Source organism: Haliaeetus albicilla, chromosome 19 (assembly GCF_947461875.1).
Source record: "Haliaeetus albicilla chromosome 19, bHalAlb1.1, whole genome shotgun sequence".
Lineage (NCBI taxonomy): Eukaryota > Metazoa > Chordata > Aves > Accipitriformes > Accipitridae > Haliaeetus > Haliaeetus albicilla.
In genome coordinates this window covers 16,241,051-16,268,209 of record NC_091501.1, presented here as the reverse complement: position 1 = coordinate 16,268,209, position 27,159 = coordinate 16,241,051, and the positions used below count along the sequence as shown (strand labels likewise).

Here is a 27,159-nt window from a genome sequence, read left to right as displayed (position 1 = left end):
AAAAATTAGCAGATCAGTGAAAACAAATGCTATGCTACACTACGCAAGTAAGTTGCCAAACTCTGCTAAGGTTGCCTAGCAGAAAAACGTTTTATTTGATACGTAATATGGTTAGTTGCACACACTTCTGTGTTAAGAAAATAAACCCCAGATAAAACTGGTTTTGTCTGGAGAAGAAAGAGTATTTAACTCAAAAATTAACTGTAGCAAGAATTAGTAGGAGAGTATAATGGTGCACAGGTACCACTATCACTACTGGATAGTAGATGCTACCTGGTCTAAAGTAATGATCACCCTCAGAACCTATCTTCTCCAATTTGTTGGATGGACACGTTAATGTCAATATAAGTGCTACAAGAATCACCTAGTAAAAAGAAATACTAACAGTGTCTGTCTCTTTCTGCTCCAGTTTGTAAAAAAAACCCAACCCAACCCAAAAAACTGTTAGCAAAGTCGCTCTCTTTCTGGTCCGCTCCTCTTCATTGGGTGGGGTCTGCAAGCAGCAGAGGACCAATTTATTAACACACTATCACGAACACAAAAAGTACCTGCACCAGAACACCAGCATAACAAAACTAGTGGTTGTTTCCAACAACATCTATATACAACAGTGCTGACCTTGGATAACTTCAGAATCTGTGAGTGAGGGTTCACAGTCCACCACAGATCCCACTCTAATAACATGTAAATCCAAAGCTAAAGAAATTAAACGCCTTCACCCCCAAGTGTCGTTAATACTGAGAATGACTTAAGCTCAGGCTTGCAACTATAGGTCTAACTGTTCTCAACTATTAATAGAAAAATTACCACTGTCTCAATAAAGAGAATCAAAGAGAATGATTAACTTTGCTCTCCAAAACCTGTATTCCTAATTAAAAAAAAAAAAAAAAAAGCTGCTTACTGAATGTATTGCATTTAATATCTGCATGCAGATTATCAATGGGGCAGTATTATTTTGCACTCAAAGAGAAACATGTCATTCAAGTCTGGCATTAATTTTGAAAAGACTAGCTCCATCTTTGCCAGTGCTTTCTTCACGTGACTAGGTACATCCCTGTCTGCACTTTTTTCAAAATTGCAGATTTTGTCCTCAGAACAAATGCCATATTGTTATCAGAATTTCATGCAGTATCTTACTTAGACCAGAATCAGCAAGCCTGAAAGCTACCAACCATCTATCTTGGTAATAGCTTAGAGTAAATTTGTGGCACAGGAACTGAAACGCACCATTCATTCCAGGCATAACAGAAATTGTTGTATTCTTCCCAGTGGGTAACTGCATTGGAAGCTTGCAACGAATGGGATTAGATCGGATAATCACCACTAAAATAAGCAGACCCAATGGCTTTAATGGGATGATGTCCAAATATGCCAGCAATTAATTGGATACAGGAGGGGACTAAGCTACTCTACTTTCAAACCATATAAATAAAACACAAAATTAATCCAAGTTTAAGCAGTCCACTAGAGCCAGTGGAGCTGCTAAACTTTGTATTGTACCTGGATTTAGGCCACAGTTACCACAGCTATACATTGAGGAGAATCTGAAAATGTTTCTCTTCATCTGCCTATTGTTTGGGTAGTTCATGTCTACCAAAATGGCTTTGGATGGCTTCTGTAGCTTCTAGTTAGCTTCACAGCTGGAACAAAAAATCCCTCATGACACCATAAAACAAAATGTATGACACAGAGCTAATTCTGTATGGTTCTGCATGCACTGAACAATCCAGATTTACACAAAACTGCAGAATTAGACCTGAGCTACACTGCAACACTCTGGTTAACTTCACTTTAAAATGTCGTATGCACTTGTTTGGTTTTGGGTTTGGTTTTTTTGGGGGGGGGGAGGGTGTTGTTTGTTTTTTACTTTTTTAACATACTAATACAGAAGTAGATTCAGGGAGAAAACTGAAATTGTCTTTCTACAAGGTCATTACGGCTTTTGGCTGCTCATATTAGGAGCAGTTCCAGATTTTATTCATACATTCTGAGTCAGATCTGTACTTTATAATCCTAGAGTTTTCAGATTATCATTCTTATGACTCACTCTGGGCACGGGGAGGGAGGGGTTTGGTTTTTGGGAGGGAATAAGATGAGAGTGACATTGTTTTGCAAATATTATGTCATTCAAAAGAATTTATTCTGCAGAGCAGTAGATCTTGAGATGGGCTGTTAATTTTCCTATTCGCTCTGCACTCAGTTACAAGAATTTGCTTTGTTTAACAATGTCTACAGTCAAAGCTGTTATCTTTCAAGTAGAGTCTCAGGTTTTTACAGACAAGGTGCTCAGACGCCAACAGCAGAGGAAGGAAGAATGAGATTTGATGCATTGCAAATACATGTGGAGTTAATGTTTCTTTTAAGGCAGCACCACTTCTACCTTGCTGGAAGAACCTGCCTATATCCATTGTGTCTTGAGTGCAGGTAATTCAGGTACAAGAACTAGGATCCTGATCCCACATTACTTCCTGACATGTCAGTCTCTTCTGGTTCTTTACTTTCATCTGGACATCTCTGCTCTAGCTAGTGGCCCTGCTTATCTTCTTTTCCCAATATCTAACAAAGGGAACTTTTTTCAGATCACTGTAGGGAGGTATAATGAGCCTTCAGCTAGGTACTGCTTTAGTGTTTCAGCAATGACGATACCTCAGTGTAATTACAAGGTTGCAAAACACTGTTTTCAGTGGACCTCTCATATCTCACATAGTATGCTTTCTGTAAGACAGTGAGTCTTCTTTTTCTGGCAATTTGCCACGTGGCACCTCAATGCTGTACAACAACAAAGACTGCATGGATCAGGTGGGCAAGATCACAGCAACTTGTTACCTTTGTGCAGGTGTGTGTGTGACTGTCAAAAGAACAACTTTGAGAGTACCTCCATAGCTCAAATAAAGTAGTGCATGAAGACTTATGGTCATTTACACTTCAAAAATAACTAACAAAACCAATTTGTTTTCAGGGAACAGAAGAGAGAGAATCAGACTTTACAATAGGGAAGTCTCTAGAGTCCCAATAACACTTTTTCATCTTTTTATGATTCTCACTCTTCTAAGGGAGAAATCTCTTCAGACTGCAGCTCTCCTTATGCATAAGGCTACTCTGCAGTCTTCTTCAAACAATATGATACCTACCATGTTTTCATTTAATTAAAGGAAAGAAGACCATGAGAGACAGCTCTTGTCTGCTCATTCCCGTCAGTGGCAGGACACAACAACAAGCATTTACATTGTGAAGAGGAGTGTTTCCATTATCTTCATACCCCTTCTTTCTAAGCCTATTTTCTTTCTTTCTCTCTGGTTTTAGTTTTCTTCCCCTTTTGTTGGTCTCTGTTCATTTTTTGCTCCCCCCTATATATAGCAATAGTATCTTTTGCAAGGGTCAGTCAGAGAGGAGAGCAGAGCAGAGAAGGAAGTATCTTTAGATTTCTCCTTTTTAAATACTGGTCTGGTTCTGATCTTCCTTCCATTTCATTGCATTACTGCCACCAAATATTGTCTTTGTAAAAAGAGAAGTGGGAATTTGAAGTTAAGCTCATGTACCAGGGAAGCTTGCTGTAAGATATTAGTAAGAGAAAAGTTTTCTTTTTCAGTTGGCCCAAGGGTATTTTCCTAGTCGACAGCTGGCCTAGTTACCATGGAAAACAGAACAGCTGGAGGGCAGGCACAGTAGGAAAGTGAGGCATAGACCTATGTGAAATTAGGTTGGCTTAGTTTGCAGAGGCTTGCTGAAATTAATCTCTCATTTCAGACAGCTCTTTCATTGCTGGGTAGTAGACATTAAGTCTCATCAAGGTTTACAAGTCCATCTTAGCTCTGCTAAGACATGTCCAAGTGTAGGACCAGATCTGAATAAACTTTTGAATAAACTAAATTCCCTTTTAATGAACCCCTAACCATGAAGGTGTTACTTCTTAAGCTTTTATCAAGGAAATCTTACATGACTCTCTTTAGGTCAAACCATATAGTCTTGGGGTTAAAATTAATAGATTTTACTGTCAGAAGAATTTAAGGCAGATATAAGAATGAAAATCCATCTTGAATTCCTGATTTTACTTGCTGGGTGACTTTGGCAACATTCTTTAATATTTCTATGCTTTTGTTTTCATTTTCAAAAGAGCAAAGGATTATTTACCTTCTCATAGGATGCTGTGTTTGTTGGTAAGCTGCTTTTAGGCCACAGAGGTAAATGCTACGGCAAATAGGTCTGTTTAATAACATTGCCACCTCCTTCCCATGTGATACTCATATAGCCAGCATTTTTCAATCATATGGGAGAAAAAAGCAGCCCTGGGCATTTTTTCACTCATGAGAAAAGCACAACTAAAATTTAGTTGTTGTGATGAAAAGTTCAGCTCTAGTTCCAAGATCACAATCACATTTGTGGAAGTATTATTGCAGTAAGCAGATGTCGTATCTCCATATGTCCTGAGTCAGGTAAAGAGGGGAGCATGTTCTCCAGGGGCCGTTACTGCATTGGCAGAACAAATATAGATCAGCCATCTGACACAAAATGCTACTGGGACTTTGAAACTCACTGGCTCTGCTATAGGTATCCTTCTTGCACTCAAAGCGCTGTCCTTACACTCAGTTCACGTGAGGGTGCAGCTGAATAGTGGACTGAGAGGCAGAAGTCACACCTTTCCTCCTCTCTCTGACCATACACATGCTCACTCACTTTTAATTGCATGAATACTCCTGAATCAGCCACATTTGTCCTTAAACGTGTACTCTGCTGAGTGAGCAAAAATCTGTGTGCGCCAAAAATTAATATGGATAAATGCCATATTATTTCTCCCAGCAAAGCGGTGGCAGTACTTACAGGGTGGCAGCCATCGGCGAGCCTTGCCAAGCCAGGCAAATTACTGTTTAAACCTCCTTTAAATTGCTGTTTAAAAACCTCCTGATGATAAAGCAGGGCAATAGCTGAAGACTGCACATGTGAGCTTTAAATTGGTGCAAAAAATTATATTAAAGTGCACTGTTATTTAAGTGACTTTCCATTTTCATACCATGACCAAGCAATGTACTTCTGAGTGACACACAGAACAAAGCACTGACAATTGCAAGAATATTTGCTGCGGTGGCTGCTTAAATTCATTTCAGCTAACTGCCCTATCAACAAAAACACATACATGAGATCTGCGGGTTATGCAAGTCACTCAAAAGCTGGCTAAGCAGTGCCATTAGACAAGTTTAATTAATAAAAATGCTTCTCCTGATAGAAATCATCACACACAATGGAATGACATTGTAGAGAAGGTTAAGTAGAAGAATAAATACTGACTTCTAATACCAGACTCAACAACGGAAATGCTACAGGTCAAAGCAGAAATTAGCTGAGCTAGGTAAGCAGAGTTTTATCAGCTGTCATTATGCCAAGCCCTAAAGAAGCATTGGAAATCTTGTTTACTGTCTGACCTCCTCTGTGCCCAGTGCTCACAGGGTAATTATTACAGATAGTAATGCCCTATTTCCTGGACAGAACCCCCCTTCCCTTGCTGATGTACAAACAAGGTCTTCCCTCAGTTAAAAATGTATAATGTGTTACAGCACTCATGATGAGGGTCTGTTCTTTAAGTTAATCCACGCCCTGTTCAATCCCTTCTGTGTTAGCCAAGATGGCAGCTGTCACACTAAAGCTAATGAGCCTGATTAATATCAATTCAGTAAATTAAATTTTTTTCCAGACATCAGATAATTTTGTACTAATCCAGACATTTATACCCATTTAATATCAGCTGACATAACATAATTTCTCATTTAACACTAATTGAAAACTACTGGTTTCTTATTCCAAAGAGCATTTGCTGTCACTTATAACTTATGGGGTTTTATACAGCTATTTTTCAAATATCATCATCAAATTTTATGTTTTCTGCCTAGTTGCAGAACTTTTATACCCAAGCATGTGACTGGTGATGTGGGCAGAATGGTACAATCAGGTAATTTCTCTTAAAGGTTTTCATTTCAGCAATTTTTCTTCCTATATATTTTACATGATATATTTGTAAAACTTCTGATTGAAACAAATTAATAAAAGTATAAGAAACAAGTCTTCATTTAAAGCAGTGTTGAACTTAGACCCTACAGTTTGGTTTTTTTGTTTGCTTGTTTGGTTTTTTTACTAAATAGTTCTGGGTTTGTTCAGCTTGCCTTCAGTTTTGGTTTCTTCAGATGCTACAGAAGAAAGTGCACTTCCTTACTGCTTTGCCATTTGCTCTTCTCTAACATAAAAGATAAAATCCCTCACTAGCTACAATTGAATGTCAATATTTATATATCAAGGAACTGACAAGAGGTAGGAGGAAGCATACTTCATTACACTCCTGGGTGAAGGACAGTATTAACCTTTGTGCGATGGAGTGTTTGCAGTGGCCCAACACTGTCATCACTGATGGCAAGTGGAATTCCTTGGGGCTGAACATATCATTTGAGCATTCTTGTCTGTCTGGGATCCTATCCCGTGGTTTTCACCATGATACTATCTTTCAGCTGTAACATGACCTGGTTGGACACTACAGAAAGTTACTGATGAAAATCTCCATCCAACAGATGATACCTATTACCAAGTTGCTTATTTAGGAAACACTCATTCTCAATCCTGCTTAAGATGAGAGCACCCTTTCTGCAAGACATTATCTAAGGACCACCCTGATGGCTCAAGAATTGAAGGACTGTGGAAACTGAATCAGTAAACAAGCCAAGACAATTACAGAATCCATTTGTAACTTACAGAAACATGTAATATCTGATGTCAGGAGGGACCTGAGGAGGTCCTCTGGTCTGTCTCCTGTTCAGAGCAGAGCTAGCTCTGATATTGGATGAGGTTGTTCAGAAGGCTTGGCCTCAGCAGCAGGTTGGGAGAGTTCCTGAGACAGGGGAAGGGACAGAGGTGCAATTTGACCGTATGATGACGAGTCCCCAGAACATGAGGCTGTTTCAAAAGATATGACAGGCAGGCCTTCAAGGATACAGTGGTTCACCTTCAGAAGACTTAAAATTCTGTTGACCATCATAACTTTTTGGAAACAGGAACATGAATAAGTGGGCAAAGAGCTGCATTTCTAAGTTCTGAACGTCACTCTGGTCTGCCTTCAGTCCCATCAACTGCACTGCAACTGAAAGGCAAGTTCTAGCAAGTACTTCTAGCTGGGGCCCAGCTGTCACAGAACAGCAAATACTTCAAAATTTCTGTGATATAGATTAAATTTAGGGTACAAAGTCACCACATTATTCTTTACACTGTCTTAACCACATAATTCAGAACTACCCTTGGGTTCAGAATAGCAGAGATTGGGGGTTTGCCTATGCCACTGCCTGGACAACATTCTCTTGCTTGTTTGGAATGCAAAAAATGTAAGAGCTTTCTCTGAATTAACAGCTGATTATTTAGTTACCACTAATTGGCCTACAGTCTTCCAGGTTCTTAGAAAAGCTATGTCAGGCAAGGGAGGACAGTTCAGTCAGAGTCAGGATTTGTGTGAAATGATGAAGTATAAGTCTCCAGTGGCTCCTCTGAAAGGGAAGTTGATGGCTATTTTCTAGAATCAATAACTTAAGACTGAGATAGAAGCACAGAGTGGTTACATGTCTAGGCACAAGGGTCTCCAGAGGAACATGTAGCAATATAGGCAATCAAATCAAAATTACAGTATATACAGAGGGGAGAGTAACAGCACAGGTTATACTTGGGAATAATGCTTTTTTGTGGAAGCAGTTCTAAGATCTCCCAGTTCTCTCAGGAGGTCTTCACCTGAATCTAAACTTCACAGCTGGGAAAAATTAACTCTTACTTCTTAGAGAACACAGCAGAACTATGTTACTTACTGTAGTACTTATCTCTGCTCTCCTCTTGCTTTTCTGCCTCCCTTCTCCTATAAAGATATTTTGCTTTGCTATCCTTCTCAGTTCCCTCAGTGACTACCAGTGACTACTCTTTACCCCTTAGCCTGCCTAAAATTTCTGTTGCATCACTTCAGACATAGTTCCACACTTTTGTGCAGACACTGGGAACATTGTGGCAATTCCCACCTTTTCCAAAGCAGTGAAGACTGCTCAGACTTCTGAGCCTGGGAGAAGAATTGGGATCCTGAAGCAGGAGAGACAGAAAAGTTTGTGGAGCAGGATGGAGGGAATTCCCAGTTTCAACCCTTTCAACTCCCAGTAGCATGCTGCTTTGCACATTACATCCTCTATCCATTTCCAAGTGAATCCTGAAGAAAGGTTTCAGTTTCCAAACAGGAAACACCATAGATTAGATTATAAAGACTACATGCAGGAAAGCATGTGCACCAGTGTATGTGTATCTGTGAATATAAGAACACCACTGCATACATGTGAGAAAGCGCTGGTCTGGGAATGGAGCGCAAGGAGGCCTTGCGGGAACAGCTATTTTAATTTCACTGGATGATAGACTGAACAATTGCTGGGGGAAGCTGAACATGAAAACTGAGCACTTATGTAAGGGAAAAAAAGTTGTGTTGTTTTTTTTTTTCCTATATGTACTTGGATATAAGCCCTGCTACACAAGCTAGAAAAATGAAGAGTAAGAAGCATAAACCAGGATTTTTTTGAGAGATATGTTGAGGGCTGCTTTGTTGTTTACATTGAAATATTTAGAGTCACCTTTTATGTCTAAGGATTTGAACTCTCCAAGCCATTTATTAGAAGAGATGAGAAAGGAAATCTCAGTTTGTGAGATAGGGATGCTGCCTGTTCAAAGAGATCATCCACTTGTGTATGTGCCATTGCTTCTTTCTTTAAGTGACCATTTAATTTTTGTTACTATGTTATATTATTTTAATACCTATCTCAGTGCACTCTCTCCTTTTAATGAGGAGGAATTTACTATTCTTAGTTTTACTAACAAGACGGTTCATTTACTTGCTCATTCACTATGGTTTATCTAGATCTTTATAAGGGAAGCAAGAACAGTCAGCAGTAGAGAAATCCTTTTCCTAGTTTGGGCCAGGCAATCTCTAAAAGCCATCTCCTAAAACATCTTAAAATTGATCACCTCTGCAGTTCTTCTCATCATTAATAATGTTAATAATACTAACAAAAGATGTTGGCTTTACTTCCGCAGCTGTTTATGCACACAACAGAACCTGCACCACTCTAGAACTGCAAATGCTCCAGTGCGCTTTGCTTGCGTGGCTCAACCACACCTTGGAAATCTGGTCCTCTAATATTTTTTTTCTGATGAGACCAACAGCCAGCATGTTATTTTGCTACTGTCTACTAAAACCCTGAACTGAATAGAAACAAAGTATGAATAGAAACAAATTTGTATTCACTTTTTAAAATTTTCAGTGGAGGTAATTTGTATTAGCTCTTTGAAAGAAAGATAGACAAATGAAAAACAATAGCTACTTCAGCACTGAAGTTTTGATCAACTTTACAACCAAATAATTTCCTGTATACACGCTGCCAGCAATTTATCCGGTCTTAAACCCCACCCTCCACTTAATGACACCTTTTTTTAAAATTTTTTTTAATTTAATTTTTTGACATACGCAAATGGGTTTTCCCTCAAGTAAGAGCCATCAGTGAACAGCAGCCAGGTAACATACTGCACAGATGAGATACCAATGGTATTTCAGAAATCGTTATGTTTAAAAGATGGTGTGTTTTCAAGCTAAGAAGTAAGAGAATCCTGGTTTAGGCAATTCAGATGAACACCAAGAGGAGATGTACCTGATATAACAACTTTTGTTTTAGGGATTTTCTTAAAATATGTGTTGCATCTCCTCTAAGTTGAGTTGAAAAAATGCTGCTGACTTGCTTTAGAATGAATGTGATAATTTTCAACAATGTATGGTGCGGGGGTGGGTGGGGGGGGATAAATCATTCAAAATAGCTCAATGTGGCACTCACTGGGTTACCTCAGTCACAAGTCTCTACTTTCATATCTCCAGTGACTAGCATAAGTATTAAGACTTTTTTTCAACTTCATCTGTCACTTCACATACCATCTGAATGTTTGCATCTAACCTCAGTGTTTCTGTGAAAAGCTTTGATTTTGATGAACATTTTTCAAAAAAGTTCAGTGAAAAATTCTTAACTACTTTAATCTTTCAGCTACCCAGTATTGATGTAATACTGTAATAAAATATCTCTGAATATCTTTATATAGGAATAATGGCCTTTCAGAGACAAAAGTCAATGCTTGTAGCTTGATTTTCTTTCTGAAGCAAAGAAATAATGTCATGAACTTTACCAAACAGTATTCTGTGTATTTGATAGACACCACAGCAAAAGCTAAAGAACAATTCAGCTGTCTGTCTTTTGACTGAGATGTCTACTGCTTGTATGAACTATTGGGTAGAATTTTACAGGCTGTAGATTTGGAAGTAATCTTAATTCTTTTAGATTTACTGGTCACTTTCTATTATTTAATTCAAGGGTCCAACATACATCAGTTTCAACCAAGTGGGCTCTTTGCCAAGAAAACACCGAGTGAGATGATGTGAGGCATGGTCCATTGCATAATTCTCTTGCTTAAAAGGAGATTATTACAACATGTTAGCAGTGTTGTTCAAGCAAAAGAGCCACACAAAGACAACTCATCTGACAGTTCTTTCTTTCCTCTCTCAGCTTATTTTTAATTTGGTCCCCATCCAAATGACAACATTATGATTACAGACCAACGTACCATTTTATATGGATGAGCATTCAGAAAGCAATTAATGCTTACGGAAATATTTTCCAACAGCAAGGGTTTTATGAATTTAATCTTGACATACTCATCATCTGCAAATACCAAAAAATACTGAATTATAATAATTCTGCACTGTTGACCTGGTAAGACCTTTTATCAATCCTTCCCCCTCTCCTCCCCAGAAATATTGCCTTTTATTCTAGTTTTTTTATTTTATTTTAAAAACTGTTAATAATTATATTTGGTTTTGCATTAGGGACTTCTTAGAAAAATTCCCATTAGTCACAAAGTAATTTTCTGTTAAATCGTGTACTGATGGAACATATTCAACAAAGTCCAATTCATGATTCTCCTTTTTCTAATCTTTCAGTCATTTAGACAAAGGTCCAAGGCCCAGCTTTCATTCTGGTGGAGAATGATGATTAAACCTAGAAATATTAACCACAGAAACATACAACTGACAGCAACATTAAGATGACCAATAATTCATTACACTGAATGTCCTGTATCCACTTGAAGCCTCTCTCTGTTTATTCATACTCTTCCTTAAAGATGTCACCAAAAGTGTTCAGAAAAAAGAATGATTTACTAAACTCAAACCTGCGAGACATGCCTGTGATCAATTGCATGATAACTATAAATGAAGACTCCCAACATATCAATCCAAGAAACTCAGAGCCTGCTCTGCATTTATTCAAGTCACGCGGTAAGAACTTTGCAACACACATTCAAAGAAAAATGGATTGAAAACAACTCTCTAGGTTACCTCAAGACAAATTTTGCCAAAAACTGGTTTAAACAGCTATAGTTCAAACACAAAAGCTTGCTAAGCTGGAGAGAGAAAAAGACCTATAACAGAACAAGACTTATAAAATGTTTTACATAATCTGATGCAATTTCGAAACATCTGCAGATTCATTTTGCATACTATAATTGCCATTTATAGAAAAAAAGCTTTATACAAAGGAGTTCATAATGAAATAGTTTCCAAACATTCACAAAAGGTAAGAACTGAAAGTGCAAGCATGAAATGCAAAGCAAATAAACTTTTTAGATATTTTATCTGACAAAAGTGAAGTAAGGTGTCCTCTCCTAGTATTTCCTCTCTGCAATCAGAATCAGGTAGCACCAGGACTTTGTAGCACAGCAGCAGCCTGCTGGAAGACCCCTCTCAACTGCAGGATCGCTCTCGCCTGCAGAAGTCAACATGTCACCAGTGAAACACACCACCAGCTGCTCAGCTGAGAATCACAGGAGATTCTCCATGCTGTTCACTTCCCAACTGAGGATTTTACTCTCCAAAATAATTACAGCCTGATTTGGGAATTTTGCATCCCCTCTAAGTTGCAGCTACTGTTATTATTTATGATTTGGACATTTCAGATTATTAAAGTTGGTCACTTTTCATGTATTGGCCTAGCTCAATGAATACCTAAAGCGAATTTCAGTGTAAAGACATAGCTTCGTGGTTTACTTTCAGTCACCTTTTTCCAGCAGTCTTTCGCAGTATAAAAAACAAAACAACACCTCCATATCCCTCGAATTCATGACTGAAAATTATGCATTTGAAGTGACAGTACTAGATGAATGTTTTGTCAAAAGCTTTCCTGATTTATTACTACTCTTGTTTACATCCCCAAATGTTCCACTGGGACAAGTAAAGATTATGTGAGGTATCCATCAGGAAAAATTTTTGAAGGAAGCAACAATAAAACATTTTTAATGGAAAAAAGATGAAAGGCACAGATGAAAGCCTAGTGTGACACCTGCACAGAGCCCTGCTCTGAGTCTTTTCCTCAGCAACACTGGCTCCGCTTCCTCAGTCCTGTTCAACTCCACAAGTCGGTCATTATAGTCCATCACATCCCAGCATCAGAGACAAAGTAAGACCACCAAAACGGTCTGTTCAATCCTTTCTACAGAGGATAGCCAAAAGACAACACCCATCTTTCATATTCAGTTACGTTATTGGAGGAGTTATGATAGATATGACTCGAAGCTAGTAGGGAGTTTTCCAGCATAACTGAAAAACTAGGTTTGTCAGCTTCAACATTTTTAAATGCAGAAGGAGACAAACCAAAAATAAATCAGACAAGCAGTGTTTGGAAAAACAATGTACTGAAGAACATTTTCCTTAGTGCTACCTTATAAATCATGAAGCAGCTAAAAGAATTAAAGCCAGTTGCTCTTTCCTTTTTTTTTTCTTTTTATTTTTAGAAATCTTCCACCTTTTTTATCTTTTCAACTCTAAGTAGGTTCACTTGTATGTATACATAGTGGTGTGTTATTTCATTACAGTAACACGCACTGATAATTTTGGCATTTGCAGACTTTTTTATGTTGCACTTGACAATGTTAATCCTCAAATATGATTTTTGGCATGGAACTTCCTCTGTTCCAAAGGGGACACACACACAGAGTTATCTCTATGTTCAGTCACTTATTTAGCAGTAGCTGAATATTTGCCTGCACAAATACAATTAATGATGTGAACGATTGTGCTTCACTCCATTCTCATCTTGATATGTGACCACAAGGGTGCCCTACCTCTTCCTTTTCATGCTTGCACCCAATTTAGAAACACACATAGCATTCCTAGATTTCTAAACATTCAAGAACACATTTGTTCTGCTAAGAATCATTAGAATAATTAAAAACAGACACATGCACAACTACGTTATTTATGTCCTTTATCAAGGATTCACCAGATTGTGTCATATTCACTAAATTACAAAAAGGCATAGCTTTGTTTGCTTTATTAATTTTTAAAAGGGTTTTTTTTTAAAAAAGTGGTAATTTTTAACAGAGTGGGAAAACTAACTCCTTTATATTTAAAATGTTAAAATGTCATGTTTAGGTTCTTTGTTAACCTTTCCCAGTAGTGTTTGCAATTTGATTTTTAATTCTTTGGAATTTATTTTCATTTTCCTTTTATTTAGAAGTTTAAAAGTTTAAAGTTTTTATTATTTCAGTCAGAATATTTCAATTTATAAAGAGAAATCATAGCATCTGCAACATCTTTTCTCTTTAGTAAATAAGTGCTACATCCAAAGCCATTTAAATTCAATAAGTGAACTTAGTTCTAGCAAGACATGTCACACTTAGTCCCAGAGAATAACTGCCTGATTAAAAGGCCAGTAAAGTTAATAGAAAGAGTCTCATAAACTGCAAATAAGTACAGATTCAGACTTCTCTCTTTTGTACACAGAACAGTATAGACAGCAACTTTACAAATATTCCTACTAAAGGGTAGAACACCTGCCAACATGCCTGTAGCTCTGCCTGAAAGTATTCTTTCTAGCATGCAAACCAGGCTTTTGCATTGTCTCAGTCAATGTCAGTCTGTGCTTTAGGGGACACCTACAAGATGAAGTAGGAGACCCATGGAGCACTTCCCGGACCTGGAGCCAAACGGCACAGAGGTAGCAGGGCGAGTTGCCTCTGCAGCACACACGCAGACTGAGCCTTCGCTCCCCACCACTGGGCTTTGGGTCTCCCTGGTGCTCTGCGTGCTGCACCCTGTGGTCATAAGCTACAATTCTCTGTGGGTGCATTTGAGCCCATAGCTTCAGAAGTATTGTGAGGGTTATGTTATAGTCCACAAATGGTCGAGAGATTAAAAGACACTGAGGGTCAGCGTTATCTGCCTCAGATTGTTCACAGGAGCATGCAAGTATGGGTAGAGCAGTGTTGTAGGACAGAGTGTGCCAAAGCTGGGGCGCTTTTGCCCATCTTGTCTTCTAGGGGTCGTTCCTGGAGTGAACTATTCCCAGACTGTGTTCCAGTGCTATCTTGGAGAAAGCAGTCCAAAACAGGGTCAGAGAAGAAGGCAGCAGTTATAAATTACGGCAGACAAAAAAACTAGCACTTGGTCTTGCTCCCTGGTCCTCTTTTCTTGAGCAGCATTGACAAACCCAGGGTAGCTAGACACTGACAGTAGCTACTACCTCCTTTTACCAGTCCCAGCTGTGGTAATAGCCAGTTCACTCCTCTTTTTTTAGAGGTGGAAAAAAGTGCATCTAAAATAGTTTTTTCTTAAAATCTAAAATGTGTTGAATTAAATGTAAGATGGGGTTTTGTCCATTTAAACATAGCATTTGCCCACTAAGTCTGCAAATACTGAAGGTCAAAACTAACAGAGTTATGTTACTTCTTTGTGCTGCTTCGCAACAAAATCTCTTTGTTTTGTGTGACACCATTTTTTTCTGCGAACACTGAAAGTCTGTAAAGTCGGAAACAAAATAATTGTCTGTCTGTTTTCCAAGGCAATAATCCAAGTCCCACATGGCTAATAATGAAGCACTTAGCACAGTAGACAGTTGAATCATTATCTCACAAAAATAATGTTCTAATGGTGTCATTTACTATATATATAAGTAAATAGAGAAAAAAAAAGTCTCCAAATTATTTGCATTTCATAAGTAAGAATTATGAGTTCAGAACTAAAATCGCTAGATGGGAACCCATTCTATGGTTGAGGTTCTCTACAGTCCAAAATATAATGATGATCACATCAAGTACTCTGAATTCAGATGAGATTTATAATCATCACTTGGTTGAATGACATGTTGCCATGGTTTAACCCCAGCCAGCAACTAAGCACCACTTAGACCCTCACTTCCCTCACAGTGGGATGGGGGAGACAATCAGAAGGATCAAAGTGAGAAAATGCGTGGGCTGACACAAAGACAGTTTAATAGGTAAAGCAAAAGCCGCGCACACAAGCAAAGCAAAACAGGGAATTCATTCCCCACTTCCCATGGCCAGGCAGGAGTTCAGCCATCTCCAGGACAGCAGGGCTCCAGCACCCGTAACGGTGACTTGGGAAGACAAACGCCATCACTCCGAACGTCCCCCCCTTCCTTCTCCTTCCCCCAGCTTTCTATGGTGAGCATGACATCCTATGGTCTGGAATATCCCCTGGGTCAGTTGGGGTCAGCTGTCCTGGCTGTGTCCCCTCCAACTCCTTGTGCCCCCCCCAGCCTCCTCGCTGGTGGGGTGGGGGGAGGAACAGAAAAGGCCTTGGCTCGGTGTGAGCACTGCTCAGCAGGAACGACAACGTCCCTGTGCTATCAACACTGTTTTCAGCACAAATCCAAAACACAGCCTTATACTAGCTACTGTGAAGAAAATTAACTCTATCCCAGCCAAAACCAGCACACACATTACTCTCAGAAGGTTTGTAAGGTTGAGCAGCTCCAGACTTGAACTCAAATCCTAATGCAGACTAGCAAAACAACTGATCAAACATATATCAGGACTGGCTATTCATGTGTTTAAAGTTACATATATGATTAAGTGATCTTTTGATTCTGATCAGTAAGAAGGACCAAATTAACACAAAACAAAATAGATGACTTTTGTATTTACATTAATGTCATTTTAATGGGTTGGGCTTTTCAGCCTGCTCTACACAGCTATTTAGTAAGTTCATTAATAATTAGCAGACTTGATAACTTCTGACTGTGGGAGAAAGACACCATAATGTGGGAAGAGAAAGAGCTGGAGGATGGCTGCCTGTTTAATGTTCAGATAATTAAGAGATTTGGACATATGAGCATCTGCTTGATTTATTCCTTCTTTTGAAGTCTTCAAGTAAATTATGTTTAATGTAGACCAGTTTTGACAAAGAAAAATATATTTCCTTTCAGAAAAGATGAAGCAATACTCTACTGTTCCAATACTGGAGTGTAGAATGAAACTAAGTGGTGACAATTTTGGAAAACATAGTATTGAGGGATAAACCTCCCAGTAGCAGAGAATTTAACTGGGTTCTTTTTAAACTTTTTTGCATTGGCTATGTTCTTTTTGCTTCTTACAGTTCTTCATATAGAAAAAGAAACAGAAGTAAAATATTATGTTCCAGCCTTGAAATCAATAGTCTAATTCACATTGCTTTCAGTGTGCTGGATTTCACTAAGAGCTCCTTTTTAATCTCACATTCTTACTTATCAACAAGATGTGGACTGGAAAAGATAAAAGACTACTCCCTTTTGGTCGTCCGTCAAAATGTAGTTGAGAAATGCTGCAAACTAGGAAAGTTCTATAAAGTTTCAGTGACTTAGCAGACAAGGTACACAAGGACATTTTGCCTTCAGCAAGGATTTCATCTGACTTACTCTTTTCTTGAGCTAAACATACTACATTCTCATGCTCCGCCAAAATTTACCAGCACTCGTACTCTTCCATGACAATGCAACCTGTTTCTTAGCACCACCTTCAAGCAGGTGCCACAGGTCCTAGAGGACACTATACTTCTCCCCATTATTTAAATCCTCCTGTGGAAGGCAACCATCTGTGAGACATAGTCCTGGCCACCTGCTGCCCCAGCCAGCTGTTTCGGTGGTATACTGCAGCTGCCAACATGTGAAAGTAGCTAAAAGCCAAAAACACTCAAGCAAGTGGGAAACCGATTGGCAGGCTGCCAGAGACAGAGGGGTGGATTAAAACTCTAGCACAAAAGCTGACAAAAACCCCTTGTGTGTGAAACACAGTAGCAAGGAGATAAACGGAGACTTTCAGCAAGCAGAAGGTCCCAAAGGGGCTCAGCAGGTTTCTTTCCCCTCAAGCAACTTTTCTGCTTTGCTAGAACCAGTTTAATAACTTCTCTTCTCACCATAGCTCCAGGGAACGGGAAAACTTGCTCCAGCCTTCTCCCCTCCCAGGAACTCTGATGGGAAAAGACTAGAATCAGAGTGAATTTCCAGAAGACGGGGAGCAGGGTAAATGTTCCCCATGCCTCATGGACATTAGAAAATCTTGAAATAAGACTAAAAGGGGATTTAAGTGGTACATGGGTCCTGTGCTGGCACTGTACGTGTGGGCAATTTTTAGTCTCCTTGAGAAGGGGAGTGCATTCAAAAGTACCAATGAGGAGTTGAAACTCTGATGGATGCAGAAGGCCCAAATTCCTCAAGAATTTAGAGAACAGAAAAGTCACACGTGATTAAACCCCCCCCCCCCCCAAACACACAAAAGGTGTAAGGTCAATTACCTTTTCACTCTAAATAGCAGAATTAATGTGACAAATCTACAGCAGATACAAGCAAAGAACAGACTGAAGCTATCCTGATTTACAACAGCTAAAGATGTGTCCCAAGAATGAATATTCTAGCTGTTCTGTCCACCTTTGCCAATTACTGTCCCAGAATTTTTAAATAAAATCTTCAGACTAACTTATCACTTCTTGATGGAAAGGAGTTAATTTACTATCCAACATTAATATTAAAAAGGTGATGAGCTGGTACATCATTGTTGGGTAGCTGCTTATCTTTGGTGTGCAGGGAAATTGAGTCAATTTTAAATAACTGAGATATTATAAATTATATTTGTCATTAAAAGAAGTTAGCGTTGACAGTCACCACCATTTCCGGTAACTAGTTTCTAGATTTACAATAGTGTTGTAAAACATGGAAGTTAAAATCAGTTGACTTTTCCCCTGTGGTTCTGAAATCACATCACCAGTTTTCTGAATTACATTAGAGTCTTCTTTTCCAAGTTTTATTTTGGGTGGGTACACTGTGCACAATGTTGTTTTATTTAATAGTGGAATGGTAATGTTATTCATTACAATTAAAAATAAACATAATCTTGTTAGTGAAGTTTGTTTTTACCAGTCCTCGCTTCTTGATTGCTAATTTGGTAATGAAACAGAATGCAACACTTGAGAATGTTACCTAATTGCATTTCTTAAAAGAAGTTATGTGAGTGTACATGCACATATGTGTTCCCCACATTATTAAATCATTGAGCTTATTTCTAAAATCTCTTTAGAGATAAGTGGAAGAAAAACTCTGTTTTCCATTACTTTTATAAGGCCTGAAATTCAATTTATGAAGTAAAGGAAAGCCTTTATTAATTAGTTAAGGCTTTATTAATAAAAACTATGAAATTACTGTTAAATTTTCTAAATAGAATTTATGACTTGGGAAACTGCCTTTTAAAATACTGGAACAAGAATATGAATAATTACATAAATTGAAATGTTAGGTAGAAAACAGTTTACTACTGAAGAACATGGTGCAGCAGAGTAACCAAAGGAAAAAGACTGTATAGTGTGACAAATACAAGAAGCAAAATTTTGAGAGATGTGTGCCATATTAAAGTTCTCAGTTTAGATTGAAACATTTGAACAAAAAGCCTAAATAAAAGAGGTACCCAGCATGAACAGGGCTACTACCAGCTGAAAGGCAGAGAACACAGTGAACATTGAGAAATATTCTATTCGATGTGAGTATATATAGTTGTGCCATATATTAAGCTATATATTAAATAAATGTATTTTGCCACATTAAATTGTACTGTGCCAGATAAGGATATCTATTATTCAGGATGGGATATCTCCTCTATATTACCCAAGATTATAATATTAGACAGCTTGAACAAAAATTGGGGGAAAAAAAAAATGGGGATCTACACAGGTCTACCCTGCAAAGTAAAGATCAAGATGACTGCAGATACTTAGTCATTTTTCTTCTGAGAAGAAGAGAGGAGTTAAAGAAAACACAGGCAAACCAATGATGTTCCCACTGTCCATTGAACTCCAGCAATCATTTCTAATTGTACAGGAAAACTACCAACTCTCTGGGCACATTTAAGAACTCTAGACTGGACATTTTATATCCAGTATGACTAAGTTTAACATTAGATCGTAGAAATAGTCTCAGGCATATTTCAGGCACTGTCAGAAAAATGGCTTGCTAAATGTGGTTCCTCTTCATTTGACAGATATGCTCATTAGGCATGTTATTGTTATCCTACTCATTTCAGTGAAACAAACACGTTCATAATTCAGTTTTATCCTCACTAACACTTCCAGAGATCATGCAGGTATGAAAGTATGATCTATGCTCTTTCTGACCTCACACTTCATCAACCAAATGATCACATTTCAAGTTGTTGTCTTTCCTTTGCAGGGAGGAAAGCCTTTCCTTTAAGGGGTCTGAACCAGTGAAACTGTAAATGAAAGTTCAGTTCACCCATCATTACTAAACATGAAAAAAAAAAAACCCAACCCAATCCACAACAGTTTGATTTTCAGATCACAGGGCAGTCATTCAGACAGCAGAAAGCCACATTCCTATTCAGAGCACCTTGAAGTAACAGCACAGCAAACAGAATAACCACCACATGCAATAATACAATTACAGAGGTCTTTATATTGTAAAGGTAGATGGTGAACGGCAGTTACTGTCAGGACTGGTACATCTCCATAATCACAAGAAACTATTGGAAACTCTACCATCACAAGTTAGAATGATATGCTAAGGGGTAAGAGATACACTTTGACACATGTGAGAAGTCTGACAACTTCAGGAGAGGTCAGAGAAATCGGAAAAGCAGGATCCCTTATAAGTAAGCCAATGCTGCTTGGAGCTTGCAAATTTTGAGGAAGACTATTTGGCTCAAACCAGAAAACGCAGAAAAATACAAATGGTATCTTACTTCAGTGAACCAAACTTCCCCCAATCCCTCCTGCGAGGTGCAGGAGGAAGGCAGATAATTAGGTCTTTTATACAATTTACTCATACCCAGTACTGTAAGGGGAATAAGGAAGGAGCCAAACCCTAGGTTTTCTGATTTTTGATTTTAAACGAAAAGCAAGTTGGTCACCAATAGAATCATGGATAAAGTTCACTGTAACAGAAAACGGCTGTGATAGTAATGGCAAATGACCTTACCAGTAAAGTTGGTGGGCTACCTGGATGCTCTGAAGAGAACGATTCAGCAGGAGTTTCACTAGAGGGCTTTCAAGACTCCACTCAAACTTGAGCACCTTAACAGATAAATTAATAATAAGAATCATTTGTATGCTGGCTTTGTCATCTTTCCTTTGTAACAAAATTAATCAGAAAGGACCCAGTGCTTAGTTTTAACGAAGCAATCAACATATGGAGAATGTCCTAGCAACGCAATGAGCAAAGAAACTTCAGGACACGTGTCTGCCACCATCTGTAAGACAGGCAGCTATCATCCTGATTCTAGCTGTCTTAACATATATGCAAATAAGCAGCTTTTCTTCCCCTGCTTAAAACTATCAATGCTATATTTAAATTTTTATCTGATTACCTGGTTTGCAAAATAAACTTATTTGTGAAACAGAAGCTCTGGAAGGTGAAAGGTCACATAAGTGTCCTGCTGTGTGAATGTTGTGAAGCTGTGCAGGTTCCACTGCTTCACAGTAGTGGATTACACAAATATATTCATACATATATATGTATCTAGATATATGTATATATGTGCATGCATTTATAGAAATATATATTTAAAATGACAGAAAAAACCCTGAGGAACTCTGAAACATGGAATCGTAAGCAATCCATGTGCACAGTGTTACAAAGTAAGGGGATAAAGCTTTCAAAGGTTCCTCCTTAACTGCAGCACAGGACCTACTCAACCACAAAGTGATTGCTTTGGAAGCTGTGGGTCTGTAGCTTGTAAAACATTAATTTCCAGTGAAATGCAATGTACATCTATAAAGAGACAATTCTACAACCAAATTGCCCTGGTTACTCTGTGCTGACAATGATTTTCCCCATATATGTGGTATTAAGAAAACTGTGATTTGTTACACTGCCATTTGCTTCCTTGACTGCAACAAAGCCCTGCCACCACCAGCCCCTGGTCTGGTGGTCATAGCACAATTTCTGTTGTTCAGATGCATTTTTTATTTTTCATTGTGACATGAAAATGCTTTCCTTTCTGTATACTACAAGTTCAATCAGCATGTCGAAACAATTCTGTTCTCTTGAGTGGAAAACAGTCTATACCTCAGCCCTGTTGTTAATTCAATCATTGCATCAGCTGACCGGTGTTTCTTATTTATTCCTCTTACAATGTATCAAACTGAAAGAATCAAAAGTATTTAATGAGGTTATTGATCTGGACAGAAGACTTCCATGGCTATCAATTTCTTCCTTACCTGAACCAGCTGTGGGAGGTATTCTAACAATTCATCATTTGACATATTTTCTATTTGTTGGACTGCTGTCTTGCGAATATCTTGATCTGGAAAACTAGAGCAAAACAAATAGATATCATTAAGAGCTACTGAACCACTGCAACTCTCATGAGCTCTCACTGATATAAAGGGTTAGAAAACCAGGTTTTCTCTCAAAATGAAATAGGAAAAAAAAATCAATTCATTTGCTTTACTGTAACAAGAGTCAAGAAACACATAGCAGATAACTTAATTGGATTGACTGGTACAGTGTCATACAGGGGAAAAAAAGAAACCTGATCTTCAAATATCTTTTTTAATTTGAGCTATCATGTACTGTAATTTCCTGAAATATGAAGCAAATTATGGATCTTTTGCTGCTCTTACTTACCTGAAATAGGAAATTTCTATGCTACAGGAACTTTTAAGTCACTTGAAGACTTCTTTTGTTCTGAGCAACAACACAAAAGCTTGAAATTTCCCACACAAAAAGGGTTCATTTCAGATAATTTATTCCAATGTCAGCTCTTGTATCACAATACAATAAAAAATATTTTAAACAGAAGTAATTTTGAAATGGAAAACACATTTTCTTTTTAGTTTTTCTAAAGGAAAATTTAGTAAAAAAATCAACACCTGCCCCCAGAAAGGCTCCAAGTCAGTGAAACAGCCATTTCTGATGACGAAATGTTCAAGTAGTCAGCATGAACTGTATTCTCAACAAATTCAGGTTGAAGTCAGAGTGGCTGTAGCTTAATATAGATTTTGTGATGGAGCTCTAACTGTAAAAATGATAAATGAGGAAAACACAGTGTACCAGCACTGATAAAACAGGGAAAGAAGGCTGGATAATATAGCTAGTCAAAACATTTTTCTTTAAAAAAAGAAAAAGAATGAAATTTTGATCTGACTGATCAAAACTGACTCTTAACAGAACATTTTATCTCTTCAGAGAAAAAGACAAAAAGTATACAGTGTTTCTTTTAATATTTGAAAGCTGGAAAATAATCTTTTAAGGACTTATTTTGAAAAACTAAAATACAAAAGTAATTTCCGCCTTTTCATGTGTTGCATTTGTAACATTAATTGTGATACATGGAGAATTTCACGTACACAGAAGTTGCCTACAGTCCTTCACAGTTAGCTGTTCTGGTACTGTCCCGCCTCCACAAGGAAAGGAACAGATGTGCTCTTCTGTGCATGTCTGCTATGTGGTGGCACACGTAACTACCTGTCAGCACTTGAAGCTTGTCCGTTGCCATCCCAAGAACCTTTTCTCCTGAAACAAACTGAAAATGTTCGTACAGACCTTTCAGACACCAGAGCAGCAAGAGTGGTCATCTCTGCCAAAGGGGCAAAAATGTCTTCAAACAGCACCACAGTCAATTAGATATTGTTCAAAAGAGCTGCTGGGCTTTGATCCAGTTCTCGGAGGGCAAGTACCTGCCCCAGTGAGTCCCTCCCCTGTGAACTGATACAGCTATTAGGCTCTTTTGAAAATCTCCAATTCAGCAGTCTAGGCATACATAAAAATGGTGAGTAAAGGACACAGATTATTCTGTCAATTCACCCCGGAGAAAGTCCTTTGAAATAGGAACCATCGTGTATGGCAGAAGGTGTCACGGGGCCACCAGTATTACTGCTTTATGAGCTCAACACAAAACCAGACTGCTCTCTTCCCAGCTCCCCATCCAGCACCTTTTGCCGAAAATATACCCACTAGAAAAATAAATCAGAAGTGAAACACAGGAGACAATACCACATTTGCAGCAATGACTGCTCATTGTTATCAAGAGAGAAAGAGAAGAAATTGTAAAGGTAAGTGCTCAGAAGTATAATGGCACCTGCGGCTCTAAACTTGAGCTTTTAAGTTCAGTAAAACAACCTGAAGTAAAAACTGTGTACACTTTGATCATTGAATTAACTACAGGCCGTCAAATAAAAATGTGGATATTCTGAAAAAAAATGGCTAACGGACTTATTTGAAAGGCCTGGCTTTCTGTGCTGCAGTCGGCTGCCACCTGTAGCACTTTCAAACCCCCTTTCAACAATGCGGCTCAGGTCTGATTTTATTATTTTGTTTGTCTGTTATGGTACATATTTGATGATGTTTTTAATACAGTTTATAATTGTTTGTGTAATGCCGAGAGGGCCTTGATGGGAAGAGAGGGAATACATTATAAATAAATTATCATGATAGCCTCAAATTAGCCTATTTTGCAAGGATTATTTTTTTATGTATTTATTCTAGACAACCTATTAGGAATATGAAGTTGTTACTTTAATATTCACATGGCTATTTAGAACAAAACATATTTGAAGGAGGACTGAATATTAAAGAAAAAATAATTCCTTTCATATCATCCTATCTTCTAATTATGCAATTGCTCCAAAGGCCTATGGGCCATGTTTGTGCAGATAATATGGAAATTAGTCTTTCCCTTTCCCTTCTTGCCTAGTTCAACAGGTTACTGAACAGTGAAATATGCTCTATACAGGCAACCAAGTCAAGCAGAAAAATGTTGTTACTTAGTTACTGCTTGTCCTTACTAGCAGCCAACATTTGAATATATGCAATGCTGATGAGAGAAACTCCTATTTTTTTTCCAGCAAAACAAAGAATGATAAAGTTATTTTAATCCCAACCTTTCCAGAAAATTCAACAGCTAACATTTGATTTGTTTAGAATTAATTTGCTGCGAGTCAAAACTAGGGCTATATCTAAGTCAGCGAAAGTATCTTTAGGAGATGTGATTAGAATAATGATGAGCTCAAATGCATAGGCACTGTGGTGAAAAATCTACAGGTTAGTTGCTTCAGGAAACATGGCTCTTCTCACTCTTCTTGAATGAGATTTGGGTAATTTGTTGGTCCTGGTTACTAAACTGTTTCCTTCAGCTTGTAGATCTTGAGGTCAGCTGAGGCTGAGTTGAATCTTTTTGAAAGACTGGGCAGTTAACACATTCTTTTAACTACCCAACAATTTGTTAAGCCCCAGGTGTACTATCAATTGCTCTTTGAATTTCAGTTTTGGTCAAGGCCACAGGTACAATAGAAAAATATTTAACTCTATTTGTTTTACCCCTTACATTTGTATTTGAGCAAATATTTAACATCCTCAAAAACACTAGAACTACACCAAATACTTAGCAACTCAACTAGTATTACATGGTGTTTATGCTGTTCATGCTTACATATATCAGTTTATTTGCTAAAAGCCAGTAACAGGGTAAGGTCTAGAAGCAGATCTGAGTAAAAAATCCTACCCTTCACATACCTGGAAACTATGCTATCTTGTAGTCTGGTAATTAATTATGGCTAGAGGGTTTTTTTCCAGTGAATAATCTTGCAAACTTTGAGTGTTGCATTAAATATGATTTTAGTAATCCATAAATTAGCCTTGCTTAGAGGGCACAATTAATTGATTTTTTGGATCTGTGACTCAATGCAAGAGAAATCACTTTAGGTCTAAGAAAAACAGCTTCATATTTTGGATATTAGAGGACAGCTGATTTCCAGAGCTTGCTACAATGAATGTGTAATCATTTACACATACTGAAAACTCTGGAAGCAGAGAATTGAGACCACTGTATCACAACAAATACAGTATTCCAGTATTTAAGGGTACTCTCCTAAGAAAGAGGAGCTCATCTGTATCAGAGCTTGTCTATATCAGATCAATTTTGCAAAAGATTTGAACCATAGATTATCGGGTTCCTGACATGGGGCCTCTGACAATGGCTTCAGAGAGGCAGGAGATTCAGGCACTCCTCTTCCTAGCTGTTTTATGCTCATCACCAAAATCTCTGAGAATTTAGCTAGAAAAAAAGCAACTTAAACGAAAAACCTTTAACAATGCTTGTATGGCTCTTTCTTTGCATAGTTTCAAAATGGCAGTTTTCATCCAGGTTTCAAATTACTTCTAGTTGTGGGTTTTGTTTTTTTTTCCCTCAACAAAGAACCCATTGGTCAATAAATAATTAGTGAACAGCACTACGGTGTTTCTCATTTATTGGCCTGACTACATTGTAATATATTGTAGCTTTCTCCTTTTGGCTGATTTTATTTGTTCTCTCTTCATGTAATGAGTACTCCACAACAGAGATTGTGACTTCTTATAAATATGTTCCAGATTTACACACTCAGAGACACTACTGAAAGATAAAGAATATGTAAATTATAGTTGTTAAGCCTAGTCCTTAGCACTAGGTCACACTATGCAGGACTTCAAATTTCCCCTTCGCAGCTCATCTTGCAACCTGGATTCTCCTTAAGTTATGAAACTGATTTCCTTTGATATTTAACCTCAGCACCCCTTTTGGTGTTTTGTTCTTCCCTTCCTGCATGATGCCAATGAGTGACAGCCACCCATTTTATAACTTCTGCCTAAGTAGCTGTAGATTGTTACGTCTCCCTTGAGACTTTAAGATGGTAAAAGTTGAATTTTGAGCTGGATGAGCATAGATTAGAATTTGCTTTAGAAGTAAGAACAACTCACAATCTTTGATTCTTTTCATAAAGATAGCCAGTAGGGAGCTATTTGTCTAGCTGTACCTTTCAGCTAAATCAGATTCAAACAGAAAACTAAGTGCTGCTGAGGCATCCTGTGGTTTTGTGAAATTCTCTTGGGATTTTAGCATCTGCCAGTGGTGACTTGATTGTAAATGAGAAATAGATGTGCATTTCTTTTTTATCAGTTTTATTATCCTAATTTCATTGCACTGTCTCAAATAACCCTATGCTAGAAGATATTTGTCAGGTAAATAGAAATGTACAGTTCACTACATTTTCTAGCATGTGAGGATCTCTGTAAGAACAGCATGGCCTTTCATGAGCCATCTTTTAAGTTAGAGGCTTATAACATGCCACATATTTCTGCAATACCCTTCACACTTTACGTTCTGTTGCATTTTCAAAAAAAAGACTCCAGTCCCATAACATGCATGCTAAGTCTGGTAGAATCAAGGAAGGCTGAGCTAACAAACCTACTGGAATGAAGATACCAATTGAAAACAAAATAACCCTCTAAGTAGTAAAGGATATCATGTCACTGATGGGTGCAACTGGGCCGAGAGAGAAAGCATGGAAGAACTGTTTAAAAGACCAGACAGATAAGTTTCAGGTGGCAGTTTAAGTATTTTGAAAGTAATTAGACAGGAAGAGAGAAGTAACTTAGGAAATAATGAGTAAGGAATTCCTTTAGTTTTAGCACACAGATAACATTAGCAGGTCTTACTTGCTTTCTGTTGGCAATCTTTTTAATTCCTTTGAGGGCTTCTAAAGAAAACACTGTGTGAGTGTATGAAGATTAGAAAATGGCAAGGACTGAAAGAAAGTACAGAAAGATAACAAATACCATCGGTAAAAAGGACACTGGATTTTCAAAATTTTCAGCTGCAAAAGAGTAATATATTAGCTCCTCATCGTGATAAGATGTGAACCCTCTCCATCCCCGCACATTGGAAAGCTCATGGTCAGATACACTAGCTATTTATTGCTTTGGCTGATCGATTGGCAGATGGATCTGTAGAATTTACTCAGAGAAAATATACTTTAGGCAA

The 27,159-nt window shown here is 38.0% G+C and overlaps 1 protein-coding gene across 1 annotated transcript in view; it reads right to left on the bottom strand.

Moving 5' to 3' along the window:
- Window positions 1–27,159, bottom strand: part of PIK3C2G (phosphatidylinositol-4-phosphate 3-kinase catalytic subunit type 2 gamma) — a 208,427-nt gene that overhangs the window by 90,939 nt on the left and 90,329 nt on the right. The window contains exons 18-19 of the mRNA XM_069807825.1: window positions 21,581–21,674; window positions 20,340–20,434 (exon numbers count right to left, since the gene is read on the bottom strand). Coding sequence (XP_069663926.1) covers window positions 20,340–20,434; window positions 21,581–21,674 — 189 coding nt within the window. The remainder of the gene's footprint in view (window positions 1–20,339; window positions 20,435–21,580; window positions 21,675–27,159) is intronic.